At 43.7% G+C, this 16,265-nt stretch overlaps 2 protein-coding genes across 3 annotated transcripts in view; one reads left to right on the top strand and one right to left on the bottom strand.

The window, feature by feature from the left end:
• LOC139401870 (coronin-7-like) overlaps positions 1–16,265 on the bottom strand; it is a 255,018-nt gene that overhangs the window by 103,421 nt on the left and 135,332 nt on the right. The gene's annotated exons all lie outside the window — the stretch shown is intronic.
• LOC139401871 (vasorin-like) lies at positions 7,758–11,508 on the top strand. Its single transcript, XM_071145862.1, has 2 exons — positions 7,758–10,989; positions 11,025–11,508. The coding sequence occupies exon 1, from the start codon at positions 7,758–7,760 to the stop codon at positions 9,834–9,836; it is 2,079 nt and encodes a 692-aa protein (XP_071001963.1). The 3' UTR covers positions 9,837–10,989; positions 11,025–11,508.

Raw genomic sequence — 16,265 nt, 5'->3', positions numbered from 1 at the left:
TATTAAACCACTAACAGCAGGTATTAAACCACTAACAGCAGGTATAAAACCGTTAACAGCAGGTATAAAAGCACCAACAGCAGGTATAAAACCACTAACAGCAGGTATAAAACCGTTAGCAGGTATACAACAGTTAACAGCAGGTATAAAACAGTTAACAGCAGGTATAAAACCGTTAACAGCAGATATATAACCACTAACAGCAGGTATAAAACCACTAACAGCAGGTATAAAACAGTTAATAGCAGGTATAAAACAGTTAATAGCAGGTATACAACAGTTAACAGCAGGTATAAAACCGTTGACAGCAAGTATACAACAGTTAACAGCAGGTATAAAACTGTTGACAGCAGGTATACAACAGTTAACAGCAAGTATAAAACCACTAACAGCAGGTATAAAACCGTTAACAGCAGGTATAAAACCGTTAACAGCAGATATAAAACCACTAACAGCAGGTATAAAACCACTAACAGCAGGTATAAAACAGTTAACAGCAGGTATAAAACCGTTAGCATGTATACAACAGTTAACAGCAGGTATAAAACAGTTAACAGCAGGTATAAAACCACTAACAGCAGGTATAAATCCACTAACAGCAGGTATAAAACCGTTAACAGCAGATATAAAACCACTAACAGCAGGTATAAAACCACTAACAGCAGGTATAAAACAGTTAACAGCAGGTATAAAACAGTTAACAGCAGGTATAAAACTGTTGACAGCAGGTATAAAACCGTTAACAGCAGATATATAACCACTAACAGCAGGTATAAAACCACTAACAGCAGGTATAAAACAGTTAATAGCAGGTATAAAACAGTTAATAGCAGGTATACAACAGTTAACAGCAGGCATAAAACCGTTGACAGCAAGTATAAAACCACTAACAGCAGGTATAAAACCGTTAACAGCAGGTATAAAACCGTTAACAGCAGATATAAAACCACTAACAGCAGGTATAAAACCACTAACAGCAGGTATAAAACAGTTAACAGCAGGTATAAAACTGTTGACAGCAGGTATACAACAGTTAACAGCAAGTATAAAACCACTAACAGCAGGTATAAAACCGTTAACAGCAGGTATAAAACCGTTAACAGCAGATATAAAACCACTAACAGCAGGTATAAAACCACTAACAGCAGGTATAAAACAGTTAACAGCAGGTATAAAACCGTTAGCAGGTATACAACAGTTAACAGCAGGTATAAAACAGTTAACAGCAGGTATAAAACCACTAACAGCAGGTATAAAACCACTAACAGCAGGTATAAAACCACTAACAGCAGGTATAAATCCACTAACAGCAGGTATAAAACCGTTAACAGCAGATATAAAACCACTAACAGCAGGTATAAAACCACTAACAGCAGGTATAAAACAGTTAACAGCAGGTATAAAACAGTTAACAGCAGGTATAAAACTGTTGACAGCAGGTATAAAACCGTTAACAGCAGATATAAAACCACTAACAGCAGGTATAAAACCACTAACAGCAGGTATAAAACCACTAACAGCAGGTATAAAACAGTTAACAGCAGGTATAAAACCGTTAGCAGGTATACAACAGTTAACAGCAGGTATAAAACAGCTAACAGCAGGTATAAAACCACTAACAGCAGGTATAAAACCGTTAACAGCAGGTATAAAACCACTAACAGCAGGTATAAAACCACTAACAGCAGATATAAAACCACTAACAGCAGGTATAAAACCACTAACAGCAGGTATAAAACCGTTAACAGCAGGTATAAAACCGTTAACAGCAGGTATAAAACCGTTAACAGCAGGTATAAAAGCACTATAACAGCAGGTATTAAACCACTAACAGCAGGTATTAAACCACTAACAGCAGGTATAAAACCGTTAACAGCAGGTATAAAAGCACCAACAGCAGGTATAAAACCACTAACAGCAGGTATAAAACCGTTAGCAGGTATACAACAGTTAACAGCAGGTATAAAACAGTTAACAGCAGGTATAAAACCGTTAACAGCAGATATATAACCACTAACAGCAGGTATAAAACCACTAACAGCAGGTATAAAACAGTTAATAGCAGGTATAAAACAGTTAATAGCAGGTATACAACAGTTAACAGCAGGTATAAAACCGTTGACAGCAAGTATACAACAGTTAACAGCAGGTATAAAACTGTTGACAGCAGGTATACAACAGTTAACAGCAAGTATAAAACCACTAACAGCAGGTATAAAACCGTTAACAGCAGGTATAAAACCGTTAACAGCAGATATAAAACCACTAACAGCAGGTATAAAACCACTAACAGCAGGTATAAAACAGTTAACAGCAGGTATAAAACCGTTAGCATGTATACAACAGTTAACAGCAGGTATAAAACAGTTAACAGCAGGTATAAAACCACTAACAGCAGGTATAAATCCACTAACAGCAGGTATAAAACCGTTAACAGCAGATATAAAACCACTAACAGCAGGTATAAAACCACTAACAGCAGGTATAAAACAGTTAACAGCAGGTATAAAACAGTTAACAGCAGGTATAAAACTGTTGACAGCAGGTATAAAACCGTTAACAGCAGATATATAACCACTAACAGCAGGTATAAAACCACTAACAGCAGGTATAAAACAGTTAATAGCAGGTATAAAACAGTTAATAGCAGGTATACAACAGTTAACAGCAGGTATAAAACCGTTGACAGCAAGTATAAAACCACTAACAGCAGGTATAAAACCGTTAACAGCAGGTATAAAACCGTTAACAGCAGATATAAAACCACTAACAGCAGGTATAAAACCACTAACAGCAGGTATAAAACAGTTAACAGCAGGTATAAAACTGTTGACAGCAGGTATACAACAGTTAACAGCAAGTATAAAACCACTAACAGCAGGTATAAAACCGTTAACAGCAGGTATAAAACCGTTAACAGCAGATATAAAACCACTAACAGCAGGTATAAAACCACTAACAGCAGGTATAAAACAGTTAACAGCAGGTATAAAACCGTTAGCAGGTATACAACAGTTAACAGCAGGTATAAAACAGTTAACAGCAGGTATAAAACCACTAACAGCAGGTATAAAACCACTAACAGCAGGTATAAAACCACTAACAGCAGGTATAAATCCACTAACAGCAGGTATAAAACCGTTAACAGCAGATATAAAACCACTAACAGCAGGTATAAAACCACTAACAGCAGGTATAAAACAGTTAACAGCAGGTATAAAACAGTTAACAGCAGGTATAAAACTGTTGACAGCAGGTATAAAACCGTTAACAGCAGATATAAAACCACTAACAGCAGGTATAAAACCACTAACAGCAGGTATAAAACCACTAACAGCAGGTATAAAACAGTTAACAGCAGGTATAAAACCGTTAGCAGGTATACAACAGTTAACAGCAGGTATAAAACAGCTAACAGCAGGTATAAAACCACTAACAGCAGGTATAAAACCACTAACAGCAGGTATAAAACCACTAACAGCAGGTATAAATCCACTAACAGCAGGTATAAAACCGTTAACAGCAGATATAAAACCACTAACAGCAGGTATAAAACCACTAACAGCAGGTATAAAACAGTTAACAGCAGGTATAAAACAGTTAACAGCAGGTATAAAACTGTTGACAGCAGGTATAAAACCGTTAACAGCAGATATAAAACCACTAACAGCAGGTATAAAACCACTAACAGCAGGTATAAAACCACTAACAGCAGGTATAAAACAGTTAACAGCAGGTATAAAACCGTTAGCAGGTATACAACAGTTAACAGCAGGTATAAAACAGCTAACAGCAGGTATAAAACCACTAACAGCAGGTATAAAACCGTTAACAGCAGGTATAAAACCACTAACAGCAGGTATAAAACCACTAACAGCAGATATAAAACCACTAACAGCAGGTATAAAACCACTAACAGCAGGTATAAAACCGTTAACAGCAGGTATAAAACCGTTAACAGCAGGTATAAAACCGTTAACAGCAGGTATAAAAGCACTATAACAGCAGGTATTAAACCACTAACAGCAGGTATTAAACCACTAACAGCAGGTATAAAACCGTTAACAGCAGGTATAAAAGCACCAACAGCAGGTATAAAACCACTAACAGCAGGTATAAAACCGTTAGCAGGTATACAACAGTTAACAGCAGGTATAAAACAGTTAACAGCAGGTATAAAACCGTTAACAGCAGATATATAACCACTAACAGCAGGTATAAAACCACTAACAGCAGGTATAAAACAGTTAATAGCAGGTATAAAACAGTTAATAGCAGGTATACAACAGTTAACAGCAGGTATAAAACCGTTGACAGCAAGTATACAACAGTTAACAGCAGGTATAAAACTGTTGACAGCAGGTATACAACAGTTAACAGCAAGTATAAAACCACTAACAGCAGGTATAAAACCGTTAACAGCAGGTATAAAACCGTTAACAGCAGATATAAAACCACTAACAGCAGGTATAAAACCACTAACAGCAGGTATAAAACAGTTAACAGCAGGTATAAAACCGTTAGCATGTATACAACAGTTAACAGCAGGTATAAAACAGTTAACAGCAGGTATAAAACCACTAACAGCAGGTATAAATCCACTAACAGCAGGTATAAAACCGTTAACAGCAGATATAAAACCACTAACAGCAGGTATAAAACCACTAACAGCAGGTATAAAACAGTTAACAGCAGGTATAAAACAGTTAACAGCAGGTATAAAACTGTTGACAGCAGGTATAAAACCGTTAACAGCAGATATATAACCACTAACAGCAGGTATAAAACCACTAACAGCAGGTATAAAACAGTTAATAGCAGGTATAAAACAGTTAATAGCAGGTATACAACAGTTAACAGCAGGTATAAAACCGTTGACAGCAAGTATAAAACCACTAACAGCAGGTATAAAACCGTTAACAGCAGGTATAAAACCGTTAACAGCAGATATAAAACCACTAACAGCAGGTATAAATCCACTAACAGCAGGTATAAAACAGTTAACAGCAGGTATAAAACTGTTGACAGCAGGTATACAACAGTTAACAGCAAGTATAAAACCACTAACAGCAGGTATAAAACCGTTAACAGCAGGTATAAAACCGTTAACAGCAGATATAAAACCACTAACAGCAGGTATAAAACCACTAACAGCAGGTATAAAACAGTTAACAGCAGGTATAAAACCGTTAGCAGGTATACAACAGTTAACAGCAGGTATAAAACAGTTAACAGCAGGTATAAAACCACTAACAGCAGGTATAAAACCACTAACAGCAGGTATAAAACCACTAACAGCAGGTATAAATCCACTAACAGCAGGTATAAAACCGTTAACAGCAGATATAAAACCACTAACAGCAGGTATAAAACCACTAACAGCAGGTATAAAACAGTTAACAGCAGGTATAAAACAGTTAACAGCAGGTATAAAACTGTTGACAGCAGGTATAAAACCGTTAACAGCAGATATAAAACCACTAACAGCAGGTATAAAACCACTAACAGCAGGTATAAAACCACTAACAGCAGGTATAAAACAGTTAACAGCAGGTATAAAACCGTTAGCAGGTATACAACAGTTAACAGCAGGTATAAAACAGCTAACAGCAGGTATAAAACCACTAACAGCAGGTATAAAACCGTTAACAGCAGGTATAAAACCACTAACAGCAGGTATTAAAACACTAACAGCAGATATAAAACAGTTAACAGCAGGTATAAAACAGTTAACAGCAGGTATAAAACCGTTGACAGCAAGTATACAACAGTTTGCAGCAGGTATAAAACCATTAACAGCAGGTATAAAACCACTAACGGCAGGTATTTTACCACTATTGGCAGGTATTAAACCACTAACAGCAGGTATAAAACCGTTAACAGCAGGTATAAAACAGATACTACCAGAGGAAGGTAGTATCCATAGTAATAAAACAGATCTAATAAGATATACAGTATAGAGTAGAACTGTGTTCCAAATGTAAAGTGGTTAGTGTCTTTAAGCAGTTGAATAGAAGTATCATATCCAACAGCAGTGTTGACTGTGTGTGTGCATGTGTGTGTGCATGTGTGTGTGCGTGCGTGCGTGTGTGTGTGTGTGGAGAGTCAGTGTAAACAGTCTCTATGGTGCAGTTCTGAGCAGGTAAACAGCTAGGGTTAGTTGTTCAACAGTCTGATGGCCTGTTGGTCCGAGACCCGATGCTCCGTTATCATTTGCCAGATGGTAACAGTCCGTGGCTTGGGTGACTGGAGTTCTTGACAGGCTTCATCGCCTCCCTCAGACATCGTAATCTGAACAATTTGTGTGTGTGTTTGTGTGTGTGTCTGTAACGTGGTTTCACAGGCTAAAGAGTTTGTCGTAAACATGGAGAAAATGGTTAAATGTGCTTCCCGTTCAACCACAGTGTGTGGAGAACTGTAAATGGTAGTGGGTGGACTGACAGACCCTGAGACAGACAGACAGACAGACAGACAGACAGACAGACAGACACAGATAGAGGGAGACAGACAGACAGACATACCTAGAGAGAGTGAGAGAGACAAAGAGACACATAAATGTGTTTACCAGTCCACAGCACCAAGTACTACCAGGACCTATAGCAAGGTTTATGTTAATGAAGCAGCTACCAAACCTGCTACCACAGTAACTAACAATATGCTTGAGGAAAACACCTCAGAAAGGAAAACAACATCCAGGATCCACTGTGTCTGATACAATACTATCAAGTTCAAATCACCTTGGTCAGAGTGTGGCTACATTATATTGCTACTCTCTATCTAAGGGAACTTTCTTTCCCCTGAGTCCAGTGGAAAATTACTCAAAGCCCTGAGGTCACAGCCGTACCACAGCCCATTGTTTGAAGAGCCCTGTGTCAAGAGACCACGTCTTTGATCCTTCATGTGAGCTCAGACGACGATAATAACGCCACATATTGTGCTAGCCACATGAAAAAAGAGAAACTAATACATCATAAAGATCTATACAGATTTGTGACGCATTATACAGATCTGAAGGGTAGTTATAGTACAGAGTTGCTGTATATCTCAATTTAGCACTTCTACACCTCTATGTCCTATACTTCTAGGTTGTCTCTATGTCCTATACTTCTAGGTTGTCTCCATGTCCTACATCTCTAGGTTGTCTCTATGTCCTGTACTTCTAGGGTGTCTCTATGTCCTGTACTTCTAGGGTATCTCTATGTCCTACACCTCTAGGGTGTCTCAATGTCCTAAACTTCAGGTTGTCTCTATGTTCTACATCTCTAGGTTGTCTTTATGTCCTATAATTCTAGGTTGTCTCTATGTCCTACACATCTAGGTTGTCTCTATGTCCTACACCTCTAGGTTGTCTCTATGTCCTACACATCTAGGTTGTCTCTATGTCCTACACCTCTAGGTTGTCTCTATGTCCTACACATCTAGGTTGTCTCTATGTCCTACACCTCTAGGTTGTCTCTATGTCCTACACTTCAGGTTGTCTATATGTTCTACATCTCTAGGTTGTCTTTATGTCCTATAATTCTAGGTTGTCTCTATGTCCTACATCTCTAGGTTGTCTCTATGTTCGACACCTCTAAGTTGCCTTCCTTTCCCATGTCCTTCACAGTTTCCAGCAAGACATGACAAAGATAAGACTCTGTCTGTGTATATCTATTACCCAGTGGCCCTGCATTTAAAGCATCTCTTTCTATAGCTGACCTTGTCCTTGATCTGTCCTTTCAGGCTGAGAGAGGAGACAGAGTGACTTCAGTGGCACCATGAAGGCCTTCTTTCTCCCTCCGCTGACGCCCTTCCTCCTTCTCCTCTTGCTCCGACTCCCTGGCAGGACTCTGGCCAGCGACTGTCCCCAGGACTGCACCTGCTCCACCCCAGAATCCATCTTCTGTTTCCAGCGCCGCTCTGCCACCATACCCCAAGGCGTCCCGGAACCCACCAAGAACCTCTACCTCTTTGCCAACGGCATCGAGGCCCTGGCGGAGGAAGACTTTGTGGGCATGGAGAGCCTGGAGATGCTGGATCTGAGTCAGAACAAAGTCACGGTACTGCCTGACCGGGTATTTGAGCCTCTGACTTCCCTGAGGAACTTGGACCTCTCAGCCAACCAGATCACCCATCTGTCAGAGGAGAGCTTTGCGGGCATGGCCCTACTGGAGAGGCTGTACCTCTACAGCAACCACATCCGGACTATACACCCTGCCGCCTTCCACGGCCTGGAGCAGCTGCTGGAGCTCAAGCTGCAGGGAAACCAGCTCACCTCGCTCCCCGCCCTAGCCATGCCCAGACTGCTGCTGCTGGACCTCCGCTTCAACACCCTCCCATCCCTGGGGTCAGCCGACCTCCAGATGCCCAACCTGGAGTCTCTGAAGCTGGCCGGCCTGGGCCTCGAAAGCCTGAACGAGGACCTGATGGCCAGCCTGGGGAACCTCCACGAACTGGACATCTCTGGCAACGAGCTGGGCTCCTTCCCCCTGGCGCTGAGGGAGACCCAGGGCCTGATCTACCTGAGCCTGGCCGGGAACCCCATGGGCCCACTGAAGCTGGAGGACCTGAAGAACCTGAGCGAGCTCCAGGAGTTGGACATCAGCAACCTGAGTCTGCAGGGCTTGCCTGACGGGTTCGCACAGCTTTTCCCTCACCTGACTAAGCTGACAGTGGCCGAGAACCCTTTCAACTGCCTGTGCACCCTGGCCTGGTTTCCCGGGTGGCTCAGGAACCAGGGGGTGACTCTGGGCAGGACGGAGGAGACCCGCTGCCACTTCCCTCCCCTCAACGCTGGGAAGGTGCTGGAGAGGTTGGAGCACAGGGAGTTTGGCTGCCCCACCACCACTACTGTCACCGCTAGCACAGTCAGAACCAGCACCACCATGCCCCCCCCAGTCACCACCCTGCCTAGCACCTCCCCAGCCATCCCTGCACCCGGGCCCAGTGAGGAGGACAACTCAACTGGGACAGACAGCCAGCCCCCGCTCCCTGACCCTGCCTCTCCCAGCAGCAGCAGCCAAGACCCAGAGGTGGACTTCTTATGCCCCTCCCAGACCTGCTTGAATGGGGGAACCTGTCGGCTGGACGGGCAAGGCCATCTGGAGTGCACCTGCCCTCGTGGCTTCTACGGCACCTATTGCGAGAACCGCCACCACTCCCACCCCCCTCCCGATCAGGACCACAATGACAACAACAATTACATTTCCGCGGCAACTGTCACCGCCGATGCCCCCGACATCAGCTCGCGCCTGGTGACCAGCTCCTCCATCCTGCTGGACCTGCACCGCTACATCAAGGTCCGGCCCTACATCCGCGGCATCCGTCTAACATACCGCAACCTGTCGGGGCCCGACCGGCGTCCCATGCAGCTCAGCGTGCCCGCTTCCTACCCGGAGTACACCCTGAGGGGGCTGCGGCCCAACTCCACCTACACAGTGTGCGCCAGCCCGCTGGGCGACCTCAGCGGTGGGGACAGCGTCTGCACGGTGGCCCACACAGCGGCCCAGCAGCACACTGCCACGGGGAGGCAGGTGGAGGACAAGAGGCTGACCACCATGCTGGTGCCGGCTCTGGCCATACTGCTGCTCCTAGTCCTGATTGCAGCCGCCGTGGGGATGGTGTGCTACATAAGGAGGAAACGGGCCAAGGGCCACCTGGATCTGGAGTGTGAGCCAGCCCAGCTGGAGCTGGAGGGAGTCAAGGCTGGTTCCAACGTTGGAGGGGTGATGCCCCAAAAGCAGCCGGAGCCGGCTGTGGTTCAAAATGGCGGCCTGGAGTACGAGGTGCTGCTAATACAGGATCATTGCTCGCCGAACAACAACATGGCTCTCTCTCATAAGCCCTCTTATTTCTGACGCCCATCTCTGTTGCTACTCAGACCCAGAGGGTCAGACTAAATACCTCTAGCTACTCCTTCCCTCAAGGACTAGACACCAGCTAGAGTTGTTGGTGACAGTGGAGGAGAAAGAGAGGACCGGCCAGCCATGTGTCAGCAATTGAGAAACAGAACAAATATTAAACTGTGCAGACATTAAAATATGTTTGAAAGGATTATTTGAAAATAAGGGAGCCTTTTAAAGTGCCTTTATTCTTATTTCCACACCTCCTGCTTTGTTTCTACATTCACATTGCTGGACTGGCGCCCCGCGGCTCGCTACTGAGTGTGCCCACTCTCCACAGCAGGTCAAAGGTCAAGCGAGACTGGGCCAGGCAGAGAGACATCAGGGTAGTGACCTAATCCCTGCTGTGTCTACTCTAAAATGGGGTCTGCACTGAAATGGGGGTGTATTGCTGTGCACCCCTTGTGATACCTGAACTATGTAAAAAGAGTATAAGCAATTATTTTGCTCCGTAGCACCTCAGCACTACCCCAGTGGCACTTGCTGTGAATGACATCCGAGTCACCAAATGAAGAGAACTTTTGTCAGTAATTGAAAAGCAAGGTGCCTGACATTTATCATGCTTTGTTTCGGCTCTATTGCTTAGTGAAATTTTCATTTTTTTGTTGTGTTTGTAAATGTTTTTATACTCTTGCTGCTGTTGTTGTTCTGTAAGTATGTGACTGTTACCACCCTTCATCCCCCCTTAACTGCTTGTGATTTAACAGACAGATTAAACCCCAGATTCAAATCTTTGAAGATTAAAACTCGTTTGTACCAGCGAAGTCAATCAAAGGGTTTACCCTACGAATGTCAGACAGTCTAAGCAGCTGTAAGTCTCATACTAAATCCCCTCTCCATTCTCTGGCCCTCAACCCCGCCCCGCCCCCCACACAAAAAGCACCGATAAACAGTTTCAGTTGGCTGAAACCTTAACATTTGTTTCTGTGCTGCAGCGAACTTCAAGCATCCCCTGAGCCTGCCTCAGATCAACCACACACACATGATTACCACAGAGAGGAGAAGGGGGAAAAATAAACAGTTAATTTCTAAAGGCTTTACTCATTGTTTATGTCCCCAAGAGGGAACACAGTTACTTCAGTAAACCGCAATTCACAAGAACGCACTTGTTAGCCTAGCTTAGCCTAGCTTAGCCTAGCCTAGCTTAGCCTAGCTTAGCCTAGCTTAGCCTAGCCTCTCAGAGAGATGCTTGTGGATTTCCCAGAATTAGCCTCTATGGTGCTTTGTTGTGCACCATTAACTGGTCTTTGGAAAAAGAGGGTCCCACGTCTTGCTCACTTGCAGCCAAGCAGACTATGAAAAGTCCATAGTATAGTTGAAGGTTTTATATGGGCTCTGTCTGGGACGAGGGACATTGAGGAAAAAATGTGTACACCAAACTAGAATATGCTGAAACACCAGTGTTGAGATTCAAATCTCAGAATGTGAAAACAGTCTAAGTAACTTTTATGTGTCTGGCGCTAACCTGCCTGCCCCCGATGAGGATCTCAGTGCCGACTACAGTATGAAGATCTCTGTCGGTAAACAGATCAGTGATAATGTGGAAGCATGTCCCGTCTTGTGCACAGAGAGGCAGACATCAAGTCACTGTCATGCTTCAGTAGTACTGTATCCCCCACTAAACACACACACATATGCCCACCTACTCCATCCACTACATTTAAAGACATTCTCCAGTACTTTTGTATAGTTTTTAGCCAGCAGTTCTGAAAGTAGCATTCATGAGACAAAAGTGGTCCCTGTGTACTACGTTGCGTGTACTACGTGCAGATATGTGCCCCACATAATTTATCTTTCTCATTCTGCATCTACCTAGCTAACGCTCAAAAAGCAAGGGGCTAAAGCTCATTGGCTAGAACTTGAATTGCTAGGGGGAAAATGTAGAGAAAATGGAGCAGCACAGCTTCGAGAAAAAGTTCCTTTTAAACTAGGCATTAAATGGCTAATTGAGGTAAGACAGTAATTCTGTGAATAGAGTATGCATTTTTAACTACATATTGACACATCCAGCCCAAAGTGGGAGGTTTAACAAATACTTAGCAGTCGCTAAAGTTCCAGAGCATGTATTTAAACCTCCTGAAATGGGCATGTCAAGACAAGGATCCCCTCTTCTAACATGCCTAGTGACCAGGCATTACATTATGACTATTATTTTAGTGAAAACAACACAGGAGATTAAGATTGGAAGTAAGGGTTGGTGGTTGCTGTCTACCACTAAATCTTATACCATCTAAACAAATACTTAGGCCTCAATATTTAACACTTAAAATTACATCTGTTTAAAGTGTGTAAAACTACCAAAAAACTTAACTGGAATACTTGGTTTTACAATACAAAAAACATTGAAAATATCCAGAAATATTTTTGATATTATTCCTATTTTTCCCTGTTTATTTTGGGAAGCTTTTCATTGTTATTGTTCATCTCTTTCCATGTCCTTTTGAATTAAGTGAACATATTTTTATGAGCAAAAAAACACAATGTTGACATTATTAAAAAAGTTTAAATAAAAACTGAAAACAAACATGAGGTTACGTCTGTTTGATTCTTCTAAATCAGGGCTCTCCAACCCTGTCCCTGGAGAGTTAGTCCAGTAGGTTTTAACTCCAACCCTGTTCCTGGAGAGTTACAGTCCAGTAGGTTTTAACTCCAGCCCTGTTCCTGGAGAGTTACAGTCCAGTAGGTTTTAACTCCAACCCTGTTCCTGGAGAGTTAAAGTCCAGTAGGTTTTAACTCCAACCCTGTTCCTGGAGAGTTAGTCCAGTAGGTTTTAACTCCAACCCTGTTCCTGGAGAGTTACAGTCCAGTAGGTTTTAACTCCAACCCTGTTCCTGGAGAGTTACAGTCCAGTAGGTTTTAACTCCAACCCTGTTCCTGGAGAGTTAGTCCAGTAGGTTTTAACTCCAACCCTGTTCCTGGAGAGTTACAGTCCAGTAGGTTTTAACTCCAGCCCTGTTCCTGGAGAGTTACAGTCCAGTAGGTTTTAACTCCAACCCTGTTCCTGGAGAGTTACAGTCCAGTAGGTTTTAACTCCAGCCCTGTTCCTGGAGAGTTACAGTCCAGTAGGTTTTAACTCCAACCCTGTTCCTGGAGAGTTACAGTCCAGTAGGTTTTAACTCCAACCCTGTTCCTGGAGAGTTACAGTCCAGTAGGTTTTAACTCCAACCCTGTTCCTGGAGAGTTAGTCCGGTAGGTTTTAACTCCAACCCTGTTCCTGGAGAGTTACAGTCCAGTAGTTTTAACTCCAACCCGGTTCCTGGAGAGTTACAGTCCAGTAGGTTTTAATTCCAACCCTGTTCCTGGAGAGTTAGTCCAGTAGGTTTTAACTCCAACCCTGTTCCTGGAGAGTTACAGTCCAGTAGGTTTTAACTCCAGCCCTGTTCCTGGAGAGTTACAGTCCAGTAGGTTTTAACTCCAACCCTGTTCCTGGAGAGTTAGTCCAGTAGGTTTTAACTCCAACCCTGTTCCTGGAGAGTTACAGTCCAGTAGGTTTTAACTCCAACCCTGTTCCTGGAGAGTTACAGTCCAGTAGGTTTTAACTCCAACCCTATTCCTGGAGAGTTAGTCCAGTAGGTTTTAACTCCAACCCTGTTCCTGGAGAGTTACAGTCCAGTAGGTTTTAACTCCAGCCCTGTTCCTGGAGAGTTACAGTCCAGTAGGTTTTAACTCCAACCCTGTTCCTGGAGAGTTACAGTCCAGTAGGTTTTAACTCCAGCCCTGTTCCTGGAGAGTTACAGTCCAGTAGGTTTTAACTCCAACCCTGTTCCTGGAGAGTTAGTCCAGTAGGTTTTAACTCCAACCCTGTTCCTGGAGAGTTACAGTCCAGTAGGTTTTAACTCCAGCCCTGTTCCTGGAGAGTTACAGTCCAGTAGGTTTTAACTCCAACCCTGTTCCTGGAGAGTTACAGTCCAGTAGGTTTTAACTCCAGCCCTGTTCCTGGAGAGTTACAGTCCAGTAGGTTTTAACTCCAACCCTGTTCCTGGAGAGTTACAGTCCAGTAGGTTTTAACTCCAACCCTGTTCCTGGAGAGTTACAGTCCAGTAGGTTTTAACTCCAACCCTGTTCCTGGAGAGTTAGTCCGGTAGGTTTTAACTCCAACCCTGTTCCTGGAGAGTTACAGTCCAGTAGTTTTAACTCCAACCCTGTTCCTGGAGAGTTACAGTCCAGTAGGTTTTAATTCCAACCCTGTTCCTGGAGAGTTAGTCCAGTAGGTTTTAACTCCAACCCTGTTCCTGGAGAGTTACAGTCCAGTAGGTTTTAACTCCAACCCTGTTCCTGGAGAGTTACAGTCCAGTAGGTTTTAACTCCAACCCTGTTCCTGGAGAGTTAGTCCGGTAGGTTTTAACTCCAACCCTGTTCCTGGAGAGTTAGTCCAGTAGGTTTTAACTCCAACCCTGTTCCTGGAGAGTTAGTCCAGTAGGTTTTAATTCCAACCCTGTTCCTGGAGAGTTAGTCCAGTAGGTTTTAACTCCAACCCTGTTCCTGGAGAGTTACAGTCCAGTAGGTTTTAACTCCAACCCTGTTCCTGGAGAGTTACAGTCCAGTAGTTTTAACTCCAACCCTGTTCCTGGAGAGTTACAGTCCAGTAGGTTTTAATTCCAACCCTGTTCCTGGAGAGTTAGTCCAGTAGGTTTTAACTCCAACCCTGTTCCTGGAGAGTTACAGTCCAGTAGGTTTTAACTCCAACCCTGTTCCTGGAGAGTTACAGTCCAGTAGGTTTTAACTCCAACCCTGTTCCTGGAGAGTTACAGTCCAGTAGGTTTTAACTCCAACCCTGTTCCTGGAGAGTTAGTCCAGTAGGTTTTAACTCCAACCCTGTTCCTGGAGAGTTACAGTCCAGTAGGTTTTAACTCCAGCCCTGTTCCTGGAGAGTTACAGTCCAGTAGGTTTTAACTCCAACCCTGTTCCTGGAGAGTTACAGTCCAGTAGGTTTTAACTCCAGCCCTGTTCCTGGAGAGTTACAGTCCAGTAGGTTTTAACTCCAACCCTGTTCCTGGAGAGTTACAGTCCAGTAGGTTTTAACTCCAACCCTGTTCCTGGAGAGTTACAGTCCAGTAGGTTTTAACTCCAACCCTGTTCCTGGAGAGTTAGTCCGGTAGGTTTTAACTCCAACCCTGTTCCTGGAGAGTTACAGTCCAGTAGTTTTAACTCCAACCCGGTTCCTGGAGAGTTACAGTCCAGTAGGTTTTAATTCCAACCCTGTTCCTGGAGAGTTAGTCCAGTAGGTTTTAACTCCAACCCTGTTCCTGGAGAGTTACAGTCCAGTAGGTTTTAACTCCAGCCCTGTTCCTGGAGAGTTACAGTCCAGTAGGTTTTAACTCCAACCCTGTTCCTGGAGAGTAAAAGTCCAGTAGGTTTTAACTCCAACCCTGTTCCTGGAGAGTTAGTCCAGTAGGTTTTAACTCCAACCCTGTTCCTGGAGAGTTACAGTCCAGTAGGTTTTAACTCCAACCCTGTTCCTGGAGAGTTACAGTCCAGTAGGTTTTAACTCCAACCCTGTTCCTGGAGAGTTAGTCCAGTAGGTTTTAACTCCAACCCTGTTCCTGGAGAGTTACAGTCCAGTAGGTTTTAACTCCAGCCCTGTTCCTGGAGAGTTACAGTCCAGTAGGTTTTAACTCCAACCCTGTTCCTGGAGAGTTACAGTCCAGTAGGTTTTAACTCCAGCCCTGTTCCTGGAGAGTTACAGTCCAGTAGGTTTTAACTCCAACCCTGTTCCTGGAGAGTTAGTCCAGTAGGTTTTAACTCCAACCCTGTTCCTGGAGAGTTACAGTCCAGTAGGTTTTAACTCCAGCCCTGTTCCTGGAGAGTTACAGTCCAGTAGGTTTTAACTCCAACCCTGTTCCTGGAGAGTTACAGTCCAGTAGGTTTTAACTCCAGCCCTGTTCCTGGAGAGTTACAGTCCAGTAGGTTTTAACTCCAACCCTGTTCCTGGAGAGTTACAGTCCAGTAGGTTTTAACTCCAACCCTGTTCCTGGAGAGTTAGTCCAGTAGGTTTTAACTCCAACCCTGTTCCTGGAGAGTTACAGTCCAGTAGGTTTTAACTCCAACCCTGTTCCTGGAGAGTTACAGTCCAGTAGTTTTAACTCCAACCCTGTTCCTGGAGAGTTACAGTCCAGTAGGTTTTAATTCCAACCCTGTTCCTGGAGAGTTAGTCCAGTAGGTTTTAACTCCAACCCTGTTCCTGGAGAGTTACAGTCCAGTAGGTTTTAACTCCAACCCTGTTCCTGGAGAGTTACAGTCCAGTAGGTTTTAACTCCAACCCTGTTCCTGGAGAGTTACAGTCCAGTAGGTTTTAACTCCAACCCTGTTCCTGGAGAGTTAGTCCAGTAGGTTTTAACTCCAACCCTGTTCCTGGAGAGTTACAGTCCAGTAGGTTTTAACTCC

Source organism: Oncorhynchus clarkii, unplaced genomic scaffold, assembly GCF_045791955.1.
Source record: "Oncorhynchus clarkii lewisi isolate Uvic-CL-2024 unplaced genomic scaffold, UVic_Ocla_1.0 unplaced_contig_531_pilon_pilon, whole genome shotgun sequence".
Taxonomy (NCBI): domain Eukaryota; kingdom Metazoa; phylum Chordata; class Actinopteri; order Salmoniformes; family Salmonidae; genus Oncorhynchus; species Oncorhynchus clarkii.
Note: the sequence above shows the minus strand (reverse complement) of the source record. Positions and strands in the feature narration are given on the sequence as shown.